At 44.2% G+C, this 15,844-nt stretch overlaps 1 protein-coding gene across 2 annotated transcripts in view; it reads right to left on the bottom strand.

The window, feature by feature from the left end:
* Positions 1-7,177, bottom strand: part of Vkorc1l1 (vitamin K epoxide reductase complex subunit 1 like 1) — a 66,039-nt gene extending 58,862 nt beyond the window's left edge. Inside the window, exon 1 of one of the 2 annotated variants that reach the window (XM_063234458.1) lies at positions 6,876-7,177. In XM_063234458.1, the coding sequence (XP_063090528.1) occupies positions 6,876-7,069 (194 nt within the window). In that variant the 5' untranslated portion in view covers positions 7,070-7,177. The remainder of the gene's footprint in view (positions 1-6,875) is intronic. The other variant, XM_063234457.1, reaches the window with a different exon arrangement.
* Between the last annotated feature and the right edge of the window lie 8,667 nt (positions 7,178-15,844).

Genomic DNA, 15,844 nt, shown 5'->3' with positions numbered 1-15,844 from the left:
AAAAAGCTATATTACTGCTAGGTATAGTAATGCACACCTGTGTCATTGCACTAGAAAGCTGAAACAGGGAGGACTGCCTCAAGTTTAAGGCCTGCTTGCACTACATAGCAAGACTCCTTCTCCAAAAAACAAACTGGCCACAGTGCCACATGCCTGTAATCCCCACACTGCAGAGGCTGAGACAGGAAGATCCTCACAGAGTTTAAAGCCAGCGTGGACTGAAGCTGGGCATGGTGGCTCATGCCTATAATCCCAGCACTCGGGAGTCTGAGGCAGGAGGATCGTTTCGAGTTCTTCGAGACCGGCCTGGGCTACAAAGTGAGCTCAAGGCCAGCCTGAACTGCACAGTAAGACCGTGTCTCAAAGAGACAACAATAACAACAACAACAAAAAAAACCAGCGTGAACTACATAGTGAGTTCAAACCCAGCCTGAGCTATATAGCAAGACAGTCTCAAAAAAAACCAAACAAACAAACAAATAACAGGTATAGTCTACTAACTAGTTTACTGGCATTATAGAAATATAAATACTCTTCCTTTTACTTATTTTCCCCCAGGAAATCTAAATGCACTAACTTTTTTAGTTTTGCTTTTTAAATTCCAGAAGAGTTTTCTCAGATATCACTAGTTTTAGATGGAGTGTGTTTGATTCTATACAACTGTACCACACAGAACTGCTCCATCCACCCTGTAAGCCGCCCTTCTGCTACCTTTACAACCACACTTCTCTCTGCCATTACTAACTCCTAGCAAGCACCATCCTGTTCTCCATCGTTGAAGTCCTGATATTTTGATGTTATATAAATACAATCAGATAGCACACCTTTTTAAACAGGGGCTTTTTTCACTCAGCATTAACTCCCTTGATATAACTCAGCAGTACAAATCAACAGTCTCCAAAATACTAAAACTTAGCATAGTTACACATTTGAATACCTATAAATATTTGTAGTGTTTAAGATGTTAAAGTATGAAATCAAATGCTTATGAAATCTGTTTCACTGATAAGGATTCTGAGGACCAAATTTAAAAACTGAAATAGTACAGTGACAAGTCTAGTACAACCTAGTGCAAGTACTTGATTGAAGAAAAGCCTTCTTTAGCTCAGTGCTAAAGTTTTATCTGTGCTCATAAGAACACAGTGTAAATGTTTCATTTTAGACTTCTCTGTGCAAGCTCTAAATTCCAGTGCTTTACCAATCCCAGCTTGTCTATGGGATGTTCAAACAGGACCACCTGCGCTTCGTTTCTTACAGCCTGTTTCCCTTCCAGGGCTGGTCCCTGGAGTTCTTCCTGATTACCCAGGAGATGATCACTCTTTGGTTCCTAGTTCTGGATAAATCTGGAGATTTATCCAGCACCACAACCCAGGAGTTCAGTCCTCTGTCCCTCTACCTACACTAGTTCCCAGCGGCTGTCTCACAAAGAACTCCACCAAGTTGTAGACTCACATTCTCCCCTTCTCCCTACCTGCAGGCACCCACGTTCATGCCACATTCTCAGGACAGCTGGCTCACCCCACTGCATATCTGCCAAACCAAAAGTGTGACAAATGCCAAGTCTTCACAGGTTTGGGCTTAGAAGGCAAACAAACACTCTATAAACTTCTTAAATACCAAGCCTTCACATAAATGCCCGTGCTTTTCCAAAAAGACTGCTTGAAACATGCAAAAGACAGAATATAAACCCTAGGTAATTTGTCATTCAATTTTTGTAAAAACAGCACAATGTTTTTTCAGTTTTGGCTGATATTGGTACCATTATACTAATATCAGATCTAAATGGAATTAACAGTGGCAGTAAAGAGCTTGGATTCTTCAGCCAGATCACCTGGCTTAGAATTAAACCTCTGCCACTAGTCTGTCTGGATCATGTTTCACTTACATTCTGTGTGCCCAGTTTTCTCATCTGTAAATGGTGATGTCACCTATTTATAGGACTGTTAAAATATATGTAAAGCATTTAGAATACTGTTTAGCACATTGTAAGCATTACCTGTAAGTATTAACATTTATCTGTTTCTTAGACTGAATTCATTCTGCCTGTGAAATTTCTGTACCAATAAACAACAGTAATAACAATCATATTTCTTAAACTCATGTGAGATACTAAAAACTAAAAACTATTAGAACAAATGTTCTTTTACATACTAGCAGTTATTAACATTTCATTAAATATGAATACAAGCACTTAAAAGTATGGTGGTGATGAAGAGCAAGTCACAGGTCAGAATGTATACCTTTGTATTTTTTAAAAAATGGTGGGAACCCAAGAATGGTGTAATCCCAGCATTTCACAGGCTGAGGCAGTAGGATGGTCACAAGTTCGAGGCCAGCCTGGACTGCCCAGTGAGTTCAACACCAGCCTTAACTACACAGCACTACCCTGTCTAAAAAAAACAAATACTTTTTTTTTTAAATGATGGGAATCATATGGTGATCTTTATATTTGCAAATATCAAGTTTCACAGTTGTCTAGGAAGAGGGTGAAGTACCTGTCTAGAGAAAGGAGTGTAGAGAAGACTTCTTACTATACAGCTGTCTTCTTATCTCTCAAATCTGAAGCAGCAGACGCATTATCCATGCTAGAATTTAAAACCTGGGTTAGGAGAACAGCTCTAAAAACAAGTGCTCTGGAAGCCAGGCTTCTAATCTCATATCTGTCACTACCTGTGCTACCCAAGGGAAGTTTCAAATCCTGAGTGTCTGCTGGACAAAGCAAGGAGCACTAAAAATTTCAAGAGATTTTTTTCTAATGCTAACAATGTACTATGTCTCAGTAGGGGATGAGTAGTAAAAAGATGTTTTTGAAGATATGGGAACATGCAAGTCTGACACTGTACAACAAGGAAGCTGTGTGGACTTGATTTTCTATTTAGTTTTTTAAAATTGTCAAGCCCATTAACCCTTAAAAATTTGTATTATTTTAGACAGAAACCCTCCTGAGAAGGGGTCTAATAAACTTATAGGAAATACTTATAAAGAATATTTGGCATATTATTTTCTCTTACACTATTTCTGAAATTGTTTCAAATGGATTTTAAGACGATGACATGTTGTGAAGATAAAATATACCAATATAATTCATGCTTGAATATACAAACAACTCTCCCTAAAACAAGAAAAGTACTCTACTTAACAGTATTTACTTTACTAATCACTGCAAATAATGTAAACTCTCCAATGCATGGAAACAGCTATGAGACATACTTTACCTCAGGTAAATTCAGGTTTTACCTTTAAGCAAATTTCTGGCAGAGTCTGCTTTAGTATCCCTACTTAACTAATATACACAGAGACCAAGGCGCCACGAAGATAAGTGACAGGCTTGAGTCACATATGTGAGAAGAAGCAGGCTCAGTGCACCTCCTCGAGGGACCAGGAAGCGCTTACTTAATGGTGACTGGCAGGCAGGTGCAGGTTTACAGCAGTTCATGTCAATTTATGGGAAACCAGGGAGAAATAAAACCACAAAAGTAAACTTCTCAACAAAGCTAAGTGATTCAATTTAACAATCTTTTATTCTAAGGTTGTTCTTTCAAACTGAACTATACTATCCTTTTTTAAATGAAATGATGTGGCCATGGATAGTGGTGTTATATTCTTGTTGTGGTTTTTTTATTGACTGCACTGGGTAGAATTGTTTAAACTGGCAAATCTATTCCAGCCTTCCTATCTGGGGGGAAACAGAAATAGTTCATATAAAATCTAAATGTCTAGAAGTACTCATGTAATTATGCCTCTCAAAATACTAAGACACTTTTACACACAGACACACACTTCCCTCAAGACTCTCATTAATCTCTACCTTAATCTATTTCAATTAGGAAACTTCCAAATAGAGCAATGATAATATAGTAAGCTTAAGCAACCCAAAATCATGAGTTAACATCAGACTTTGGGAGAAGACCTTGCTCAGAATCATTTTCACCTATGAACTCTTCTGTTACCTTTAATTCTATTAACTCCTGAGTTCCAACTTTCTTTTTTCTAAAACAGTCACATCTTTCACTATTGCTATGTAGGAATCAATAGCCAAACAATAACAACAAAACTTGAGGTCTCCATTAATCAGCTTGCATTTAAAATCTTTTTTACCTTGACTAGACAAAGATGTTTACTGATGCTTATCTTATTCATTTCCAAATGAAAATCAGTCTACAATTTGGACTTAGGCTGCTTTAATTAATAAATTTTCCCATCTTTATATATATGGCAAGTAAAGTATTTCTCTTATTAACATGTCTTATTTCTCATTTCTTACCTGTCCTTTGGCATGCATGGGATTTAAACTATTTTATGTACACTGCTATACTTAAACACTAGTTTAACTCACAACTTACTAAATTCACAATTTAAAATTATGAAGGGATAAGGTAATTTTCATCTAAATTATACTTTCAGATACTTTTTAACACCTTAACTGTGGGGTTGGGGTTATACCTAAGTGGCACAGTATCTGCCTGGCAAGCATAAAGTTGTGAGTTCAATTCCTGGTGTTTAAAAAAAAAAAAAAAAAAAAAAAAAAAAACTCTTGGTATTTAACATTATTTTATTGTGGCATTTTTTTGTTTGCTGGGTTTTGTTTTATTCTTTTCCTATTTTTTGATGTCTTTGAGATAGGGTCTTCCTCTGTAATACAGCCTGACCTCAAATTCAGGGTGATTCTCCTGCCTCAGTCTCCTAAGTGCTGGGTGTTACAGGTGTGTGCGACATATCCAGTTATTACACTTTATTAAAAAGAGGAAAAAAGGAAGAAAATCTGGTTCTCGCAGTACACATAACTATGAAAATATTTAGTTTATACTTCTTACATGGCTCAAAAACCTTTCTTCCTGGTTTTTTGAAACAGGGTCACATCATATTATTAGTTTAGGCTGGCCCTGAACTCACAGTGATCCCCCTACCTCAACCTCCCAAATGCTGAGGTTATAAAAGTGCACCACCACATCCTGCAAAAACTCTTTTTAATGGTGGCTCATATCTGTAATCCCAGCAATCAGGAGGCTGAGGCAGGAGGATCATTGTGAGTTCGAGAACAGCCTGGACTACAAAAAGCTCAAGGCCTGCCCAAACTGCATAGTGAGACTCTATCTCAAAAAGACAAAAAAAAAAAAAAAAACTCCTTTTAAAAGAAAAATGAAACCAGGCATGGAGACACATGTCTATAATCCTAGCAGTCAGCAGGCTGAGGCAGAAGGAACTCTGTCAGTGTGACACGTCTGAGGACACTCGGGCTACATAATTCGAGGCCTGTCTGAACTGCATAGTGAGACCCTGTCTCAACAAAATCCAATTTTAAGAACTGAAACATACACTGAAGTACCCTTTATGAATCAAATATTACGTGTAACATTAAATTTTTTATACATTACATTTCAAAAAAAAATCTAAAATTGGTAATTTTGTCTAAATTTCACTTTAATCTAGTATCTATTCTTGTATCTTGATACTTCACATATCCTTCTGCAGTCTTTTCATTATGTATTTATTCAATCATCTAACTTTTGTTACATGGTACTTTTAAGTTTCAAAGTCCTTTCTTTGAGGAAAGAGGAAAGTAACATAAAAATGTATGCAAATAGGCCAGAGATTTAGCTCAGTGGCATAAGTGCCTGCCTGGAAAGCGCAAGGTCATGTCACCCATACCAAAAAAAAAAAGTATGCAAAAAAACACACTCAGTGGTTGTTCAAGAGTACCTAAGGATCTACTAAGACTTAACCTGGTTCTAAATAACCAACAAATCAGTTTGTCATAGTTATGCATTTTGCACTGTAAATCCATATATACATTACAAATCCATTTCTAAAACTGTCTGGAGCAGTCATAATGATAACTACTTTCCTACTAAAAGGCTACGGGATTTAGTTTAAGAGCAAATGAGACAGAGTACCTTGTTCATGAAAAAGCAGCTTCGAGTTTGTAAACAGAAGATAACTTCCATTGCTGTTTCATGTAATCATCAATATGTAGGCCAAAATAAACTAATGAGCTATATATATTTGTATCTACCTAGCAATATACCGATGAACAGGAGAAGAAATTGCTTAAATGTAATTACTGTTTACAAACGATCAAATCTTAAATCATCTCTTTTACAATTTTAAATGATCACTTTCACCTGGAATACCTCCCCATAAAAGTCTCCATAAAAACGTAAATACTTTTTTCCAAAGTAACTTACCTAAGAATATTTCATGTATTAAAAGAAAATGCTGCAGAGAAGTCAATTACACTTTTTAAAAACTAAATTTACCAGTAAAATAAAACAGCTCACCAAACTGTATTTTTAAATGTTTTATGGGTAACCCATTCTACCTATTAACATTTCAAAGTCATCCTAACGCTTAACATATCATCATTGCACTAACATACTAATCTTTTACTCAAACTTAAACCAGACCCAAACTCTGGCCATTGTCCCCTCCTTGAGCTCACGGAAATCTACAGGGATTAAATCCAAAAAATCAGCTATGTTCAGTGCGGGTGTCTTCTCCCAGAGTGGGGTCACATTCCTGCCGCCCGCGAGTGTCCCCGACTCTAGAAGTCTACGGGTTCCCAAGTACAAAGAGGCCTGCGCCGCACGGAAACACCTGTGCGGGCGGCAGGAAGGCGGGGGAGCGGAGCGCTGAGCCTCGAGCCCGGCCCGGGCGGGGGCGATCAGGGACGATCGGGAAGCTCCCCAGACTCCCCGCCCCCTAGTCTGAGACCCGCCGGGGCCCGGAGCCTGTCACCCACGGTCGGGCCCGTCCCTTGCCTCCAGCCCCAGCCCGGCCGCCCGGCCTCGCGGCCTCCCGCTGCCACCTCAGCGCTCCCGGCCTCCCCGCCCCAGGCCGCCGCCCCCCGCCGCGCCCCCAGCTCCGCGCCGCGCTACCTGGAGATGAGGGCGGCCGAGCACCTCACCCACGGCCCCAGGTCGCACAGGGCCCGGTGCTCCGGGTCGCGCTCCTTCTCCCGCTCCACGTGGTAGGCGTAGATGGACAGCAGGATCCCCGCGGCGCACACAGCGCACCGCGCCACCCGCTCCCAGCGCGGCACAGACACTCTCAGCAGCACGGGCGCCGCCATCTTCCCCCCGCCTCCGCTGCTGCCGCCGCCGCCGCCGCCGCCGCCGCCGCCCACTGCCTCCACCTCAGCCGCCGCCGCCCGTCGGGGCCCGACCCAGCCGCCGCCGCCTCCGCCACCACCTCCGCCGCCGCCTCCACCGCCGCCGCCGCCGCCGCGCCCCATTGGCTCGGTCCCCTCCTCCGGGCCCCGCCCCACAGGCGCGCGGTCCAACCGCCCAGAAGGGAATGCTCCTGACAGGGCTGGGAAGGCGCGCGCGGGCGCGAAGAGAAGGGGCGGGGCGCGCAACGGACGGAGGCCCGGCGGGCGGGGGGCAGGGCCCCGGGAGGGGTGGGGCCGCCGGCAGGGAGGGGCGGGACTAGTAAGGAGAGGGGCGGGGCGGGGCGGGGTGGGGCGGTGCACTGGGAAAAGGGCCACGACCTAGAGAGGGAGGGGCTGGGGAGAAAACGGGCGGAGTGGGGGCGGGGACAGACGTGCGAAGGGCGGGGCCGCGGGGCCTCAAAGGATAGGGCCTGAGCCCGAGAAAGGCAGCCAGTGGGCGAGGTGGCTGAGTGCGCCGGGGCGGGGCCTGGTGCAGGGGAGGGGAGGGACCGGCAGGGGGCGGGACCTGAAGGACATAGAGGGGCGGGGACATCCCAGAGGGGTGGGGCTGGAAGGAAAGGGGCGGGGCGGTGGCGCGAAAGGACCTTGCGGGTTTGGGGCAACGAAGAGACTTCAAAGATAGCACAGTGCATGACTGAGCAAGCCCTAGAGCCGGAGGTGACAATCAGTCGCCATCCTTTTTTCTTTTTCGTCATTGTCACTCGATATTTCTAACCCAATCCAAAAGAACCGTGCTCGCAGCTCCACAGCCATGCTTCCTTGACATGACCAGCCCCAGCCCCACCTCCAGGCACCTGGTGTTTAACATGTGCAAAACTTTTCTTCTCAAATGTACAAGACTATTTTTAAGTGAAAAACAACTTTAAAGTGATTCGTGAAAACCTCGCTTCTCTGGAAGCTAAATTTAAAATAGCTTAACATAATTCATATGATAGAGAAAAACATAAAAATGAGCTTAAAAAAATCAGGACAAAAAAATGACAAATCAGAGTGAAATGAAAGGCCAGGAATAGGAACACAGATAAGTGGGCCATGGGGGCTTTGCACAGTTATTACAATTGAGCCACACTTGTTCTCGTCCTGGTGGCTGAACTATGGAAAACGAAGTAAATCTTGCTAAGAATCATCCTCTTGTTGAAGCTTATTGATAGGATTGTCTTTAAAGGATGAAAGATGCTTCCAAAAGTTGAGGAGTATAAGACAAAAGAGGCCTTTATTCCGGGAACACGGGAGAGGAGACTGGCGTACTGGCCACTGGAATCCGGCGATCTCTCCCAGACACGTTGGGTGGGGGAATCTAAATAGCCTAAGCTTAGGGCAGTGCCCTAAGGCCATTAGAGATGCACCGGTATTTCATTGGCACACGTTTAGCGCCAGAAAGCAGGTTCCTAGGGAGGGGGTATAGGGTTACAGTCAAGTCTATAGGGGGCGGGGGGGGGGGGGGGAGGCAGGAGTTTTTTAACTTAGCTGCAGCCTTTCCTGGTTACAGTGTTGGTCTGGGCCAGCAACTCTTTCATATCTCGTCTTATGGTTATTAGGAAAAGGGGCGAAGATTTCTCTCTGTAACTACTTCCTGCTGGCTGAGGGCACTGTATTGGGGCCTAGGGGAGTTCGACGGGATAAAGGTTGATGCCCAGGTAGACACTGGTGCCAGGTGTTTTAGCCAGGACAACTTCACTGGTGAATGTACGTATGTCAGACTGGAAAAACAAAGAGACATAATGTTATTAGGAGACATGGCACTATTATACTTAAGGACCCAGGTGAGGTAGATAGGAAGGTGACTTTGATTTTGAGATGGTATTTTATCAGGGTGACATTGAGGTAGGAGCATCATCATGGTGAGGTAGAATTCTGAAAAATAAGTGTGAGGTTATTGGAATTATGAGAGGTGATTACTCCCCCATCTGAAAGCATAAAAGTTAGGAGGGTAGGTGTGTAAAATTTGTCTCTGGTCTAGGAGTTGAGCCGGATAAAATAGGGGGAGTATGGGAGACGGTGGCTGTACCAATATAGGGAAGGTGAGAGCTTAGGCTTTCAGGGATGTCACCTTTAACCAGACAGCTGAGGGTGGAAAGAACCACGACAGTTATCACATAGAACATAATAAAGATGATTTTACGCATGATGTGGGAGTCTCTAGGAAAGACTGTCAAGAGTCCTGCTGCAAAAATGATCATTAATAGAGCGTAAGAAATTAGGAACCAAATCGGATAACAAAACATGACTTAGCCTGTTAACTGTGGCTGTGAGGCCTTTGTGAAATGGAGACGGGTGGGTGACAGAAGATGAGATGACCACTCAGAATGATCAGATTTGGTGCTGGGAGGGCACCTTTTAGCCTGAGTGGTGTGAAACCAGGATGGGAGTCCAGCAACTTTGACCGCTGTAGGGGTAGCCAAGTAGACCACCTTGGTTGTAGTCCTGTGGATTTAGAACATTTGAGATAAATTAGATCTACTGGGGATATAGGAGGATCTGGTTTGGCCTCTCCAGAGGGCTGTGGAAGGCAGAGATCAGCATGTTGTCGCAACAGGTGTCGGAGGAAGGAGAGGACTGGGACATAGTCAGCCAAGGGAGGGAGATTTTGGGGAGCAGGAAGATTGTGGAGTAAGAATGGCCTGCCATACATAAGTTCAAAAGGACTTAAGAAAGTAGGAGCCCGGGGGAGTGCCCTGAGCTTGGCTAAGGCTAAGGGCAAAAGTTGAGGCCAAGGTTGGTGTAGTTCTAAAGAGAGTTTTGTAAGGTGTGTCTTTATGAGGCCATTTGCCTTTTCTACTTTCCCTGAGGATTGTGGATGGTATGGGGTGTGTAGGTGCCAGGAGATGTGTAAGCTCGAGGATACCTGTTGAGTGATCCGAGAAATGAAGGCTGGACCATTATCTGACTGAATACTCTGAGGTAGACCAAACCTCGGAATGATTTCTTGTAATATGACTTTGGTAACTACATCAGCAGTTTCACTGGTTGTGGGAAAGGCTTCTATCCATCCTGAAAAGGTGCAAACAAAAGTGAGAAGATATTTGAGAGTCTTGTGGCGGGGCATGTGTGTAAAATCTATCTGCCAGTCCTGACCAGGGGTATGTCCCCGAAATTGATGGGTAGGAAAGGAAGGGGGTGCCATGTGTCCCTGAGGAGAGGTCCTGGCACAGAGGTCACAGGTGTGAGTCGTTTTAAGAATGATGGCTTTTAGAGAAGGGTGTGTGACTATTGGGGCCAAAAGTTTGTATAGGGCCTGAGATCCTATATGAAAACAGTTGGTAAGTCAGTGATGATGTCTGAGGCCTGTTGATGTGGGAGAACAAGTTTAGATCCCTGAAAAATCCATCCCTGAGTGTTTTGTGTGTAACCTGGTTTATGAAGTAGCTGTAACTGCTCTGGTGAATAATTAGGCTGAGGTAGACTGTTTGGGACTAACGGGAGAAGATGAGAAGGGCAGGGCCCTTCTGCAGCTAACTTGGCTTGTCAATCTGCAAAGGCATTGCCTTGAGCAATAGGATCTGTAGAGCTTTGGTGTCCTCTGCAATGGATGACTGCTGCCTGCTTTGGAAGTTGGGCTGCCTCTAGAAGCTTAAGGATAAGGGGGGCATTAATAATGGGGGTTCCTTGAGTGGAAATAAAACCCCATTCTTGCCAGATAGAGGCATGAGAATGTAAGATGCTAAATGTATACTTTGAGTCAGTGTATATATTTATAATCTTGTCTTTTGCTAGTGTAAGAGCCCTTGTAAGGCCAATAAGTTCTGCCCTCTGTGACGAGGTGCCAGGTGGCAGTGAATTTGCCTCTATAACTTTTGACTGGTTAACTATTGCGTATCCCGCCTTCTTTTGGTTGTCTGTGTTTGTTGAACTGCCATCTATGAATCATGTGTCAAAGGCCAAGGAGAGAGGTGTGCTACTGATGTGAGGGAAAGAAGTGGGAGTCATCTGTAAGACCTCAATACAGTCATGGTGAGGAGGGCCTTCTGAGGCGGGAAGTAAGGTCGCTATATTAAGAGGACCACTAGTTGCAATAGAGATGCAAGGGTCTTGAGAGAGAGCTAAGTGTACCTGTTGAAGGCGAGAAGGGGCCATTAGGGCAGGGAGCACCTTATGTGAGATAAGCTCATGTAGGTGATGAGGTGAGTGTACTGTAATAGATTGCCCTAATGTAAACTTTTTAGCTTCCTGTGTCAGGAGGGCTGCAGCTGCAAGAGCTCAGAGACAAGGAGCCCATCCTTTTACTGTGTGATCTAACTGTTTAGATAAGTAAGGTACTGCTTGAAAAGAAGGTCCCTTTTTGTGTCCTAGTACACCTATAGCGTTGTGGCCCTGACAAGTAGTGTATAGGATGAAAGGTTGGGTGGGATCAGGAAGGGTAAGAGCTGGAGCTTTTAGGAGAGCCTCTTTTAGTTTTTGAAAGGAGGCATGTATGGGCCTAGTAGGGTCCAGGGGTTCTGATAAGGAACCCTTAGCAGCCTTGTAGAGAGGTTGAGCTAGGGCTGCAAAATTAGGAATCCAAAGACGAAAGAAATTAGCTAAACCCAGGAAAGATGTAACCTGCCGTTTAGTTGTGGGCACCTGGAGATCATGAAGAATTGCCTTACGATATGAGGTGATGGAGCGAGTGGTGGGGGTGAGAGCAAGACCTAGGTATTGGACTTTTGGGGAGGCTATCTGGGCTTTGGTGGGAGACACCCTGTATCCACGGCTAGCAAGGAAATTAAGAAGACTGGCTGAGTGGCGTATGGCTAACATATGGGATGGAGAGCATAATAGGAGGTTGTCTATGTATTGGAGCAGAACACTAGGTTTGAGATTGAGTTCTGTGAGGTCAGTAGCAAGAGCCTGACTAAAGAAGTGGGGATTATCCCTGAACCCCTGGGGGAGTACTGTCCAAGTAAGTTGCTGAGACCTGAGAGTGTCTGGGTCAGTCCATGTAAATGCAAAGAGGTTCTGGCAGTCAGGGTGCAGGGGGATAGTGAAGAAGGCATCTTTAAGATCTATAACTGTAAAGTGAGTGGTGGAGGGAGGGATATGAGAGAGCATGGTATAAGGATTTGGCACCACTGGGTAAGTTGGGGTAACGGCACTGTTGATCACCCTAAGGTCCTGTACCAGGCGATAGGACCCATCAGCCTTGAGCACCGGGAGAATGGGAGTATTGTGGGGTGAATGGGTAGGTTTAAGAAATCCATTGTCTAAAAGCCGCTTAATGATGGGTTTAAGCCCCCTTAAATGTTGGGGGGCTGTGGGGTATTGGGGAACGCAGGGAAAAATTGAGGGATCCTTGAGACGGATTAAAACAGGCGTGGCATGTGTAGCCAGAGTGGAATTGGATGTGTCCCAGACCGTGGGGTCAACCAAAGAAGGAGGGAGAGGGGGGAATGGCTTTGTGACGCATTGTGAGGCAGTTTGGAGGATTAGAGCTGTGGGGAGAGAGAAAGTGAAGGAAAAATTAAGCTTCTGAAGGAGGTCTCTACCTAACAGGGCCGTGGGACATGTTGGGATTACGAGGAAGCTATGGGTAAAGAAAAGGGTCTGGAATCTGCATGGGATAGGCCCAGTCTGTAAAGGTTGATTTGGCTGGCCGTCAACGCCCACAACAGAGATCTGAGACTTAGTACAACTCTTTCACTTATTAGGTGTTTTTTCCTTGGTTGCAGTTGTCAAATTTTCAGGGGCTTTTAATAGTGATTTTGAATAATAAACCATGTCTTTTTAGCTATCTATTCTTAGGTAACAAATTGCCCCTAAACTTTGCAGTTTAAAACAAGCAATAAACTTATTTTCTCACAGTTCTGGTGGCTCAGGAATTTGAGTGCAGCTCTGGACCCCAAAGCTCAGGTAGTCTCTTGGTCTCTGTCCCTTCTGCCCTGCGATCACGTGACAGCGGGGCTGGTGTCATCTCAAAGCTAAGAATCATCTTTCAGGCTCACTCATACAGCAATTGGCAGGCCCCAGGACACCTCTGCTGGGGGACATAGTTCTGTCACTTGCAGCTTTCCTTAAGAAGCAGCCCCTACCAGCCCCACCCCGCAAGACCAAGGATCAAAGAGCAACAGAGGACTGGGGATGTAGCTTAGGGGTAGAGTTTGGGGCTTGCTTAGCATGTGTGAGGTTCTGGCCTAGAGAAAGGATGCAAAGGAGGAAGAAGGAAAAAGAGGAGAAGGGATAGGGTGGAGGAAAGAGAAAAGAAGGAGAGGGAGAGGAAGAAGAAAGAAAAAAGATCACAATGTTTTTGGAAATGGTATTTCATCACTTTGCCCACTCTATTAAAAAGAGAAACCCTGGGTCCAGCCCTGACTCCAAAGCAACAGAACTAAACAGGGCATGAATCCTAGGAGAGGGCATTTGTCTGTGTAGCCCAGGCTTCACAAAGATTTCTGATAGTTTTCATAAATCTAAGTCAGCCTTTTGTCCTGCAGACTTCTTCCTGCTGAATTCCTTTACTCAGTTAAACAGCCTTATTGATCATCTGTCCTCCTTCACTTTTTATACCTATAAAGCTTATGCATGTTGTTGTACACAGCAATTGTTTTTTTTATTACTGTGTCATAGCCTGTTGTATAAGTAACTCCAATTTTATTTACCATTCTACTGTTGATAGATATCTGGTCCATTTTTAGCTATGATGAATCAAACTACTATGAACATTCTATAAATGTCTTTTGTTGGACATATGTATTCCTACATGAGATAATGTAGTAAATACTTCCTCTTGTCCATTTAGGTGCTCAAAGGTACAAATGCCATCAAGGAATTTGATGTGCAAGAGATTTATGGGAAAAGATGATCCTCAGTTCCAAGTCCTCCTGCTCACCACTCAAAAGCCAACACTTAGGGCACAAGAGTTGGTGAGAAAGAAATCAGCTTTAAATCAGGTATGGTGGTGCATGTCTATATCCCAGCATGTGGCGGGCTAAGGCAAGAGGATCACTGCAAATTTAAAACTAGCCTAGGCTTCGAAGTGAGCTCAAGACCAGCCTGAGCTGCATAGCAAGACCCTGTCTTAAAAAGACAAAAAAAAAAAGAAGAAAGAAAGAAAGAAAGAAATCAGGTTTATTCATGGACCAACGCCCTGAGAAGATGGGAGGAAGCTATTGCCACTCTCCACCCCCAACACACTTACTCACACACACCTTCTTAGGGAACTATGATATGCAAAAGAGTCTTAATGGGAAGGAATATTGTGGGAGGCAACAGATTCTTTGGGTGCTTCATACCAGGGCACTGTCTACTTACAGCTGTCAACCCCACTCTGGGCCAGAATGTTGACCTCCCATGGTTAACAGTACTCTGGCTACCGTAGTTGCTGTGTTTTCTTTAAGCAAACATACTACTGTGCAAGTGAGGCACTTTACATGCTTTGCATCGGTTGGTGTAATATAGTGTATAGCCCTACTTATAAGGATGGATGTTCTACATTTCGATATTATCTGAGGGTCACCAGCCTTACTGGATTTTAGAAAGATTATGTAGCAGTTAACATCTTAATCATTTAGTTGTGATTTTCTTTAAAATTTAGGGTTTTGTTTTGTTTAGTACCAGGGATGGAACTCATAACCTTGTGCTTGCTAGGCAGGCGCTTGAGCTGCTGAGCTAAATCCCTGGCCCTCTTGTTTTGTTTAATATCCCCCCCCCCCCCCAGTGCTGGGGATAAAGCTAAGGGATTGAGCATGCTAAGAAGCCCTTGATCAGCGAGCTATAGCTCCGCCCCTTTTAAGTTTGGAACGCTGGGCAATGGGGAGGGGACATCACAGGACAACTCCCAAAGGGGCAACATGACAGTAAGCAAGGACAGCCTCTGGGCCACAGGGCAACTGGGAAAGCTCGGCAGTCTCACCAGGCTGACAGGAAGCGCCGGGAGAGACTGGCCAGCGTGGAGCCGTTTGTAAGGCAGATCCAGTGCTCTTGCCGTGGGCAGTCTTTGGCGCGGAGTAGACCAGTGAGCATGTGGTCGTGAACACTGGTGACCGAAGGCTTGGAAGCGGGAGGCTACTGACCTAGGAGCCCCCTTGCGGCAGGCTTGCTTGAAGAGAGATCTTAACCACGGATACAGCCACGGCCACCAGGCCACCAGGCCACCAGTTTTCCCAAGTAGTGATGGCTGTAGAACCTCGCCCTAGTGATTTATGATAATTCCTCTGACATCACCTTCACTTTTGGCTTTAGACATTTTGATGGCTCTATTCAAGGAGCTCACTCTATTTTTAAAATTGCTTTTCCATAATGGAAACAGTGTTTGTAAATAGAGAAGGGAAGAAAGGTTGAAGGGAGGGTAGGGGGCTGGGGAAAAAAACCAAAGAATCAAGATAAATCCAAGTACAAATTCTCTATGATGAATGTGATCATTATGTATATCTAATAAATGGTACCAATAAACAATTAATTAAAAATAAATAAAAGAAAATTGCCTTTCCCCAAAAAAACAAACCAAAGCGAAACTAAAATAAAATAAAATAAAATTGTATATCCCTGACTAATGAATCTGATCACCTTTGCATATAATGAGTGCCTACACTGTTCTTTTTTGTGATATACTGCTCAAGTCTTTTGCCTACTTCTTAGCACAAATTCTCTGTCTGTCTGTCTGTCTGTCTGTTTCTCTCTGTCTCTCTCTCTGTCTCTCTCTCCTGTGTCAGAAATCAAACTCAGAACTTTGCATTTTCCAGGCAAGCGCTGTGCTGCTGAACC

The sequence above is a fragment of the Cavia porcellus genome, unplaced genomic scaffold, assembly GCF_034190915.1.
Source record: "Cavia porcellus strain 051 isolate PalLab524CR breed Dunkin Hartley unplaced genomic scaffold, mCavPor4.1 scaffold_23, whole genome shotgun sequence".
In the NCBI taxonomy this organism is placed as follows: Eukaryota; Metazoa; Chordata; class Mammalia; order Rodentia; family Caviidae; genus Cavia; species Cavia porcellus.
The sequence above is the reverse complement of the archived record's forward strand: the minus strand, read 5'-3'. Positions and strand labels throughout refer to the sequence as shown.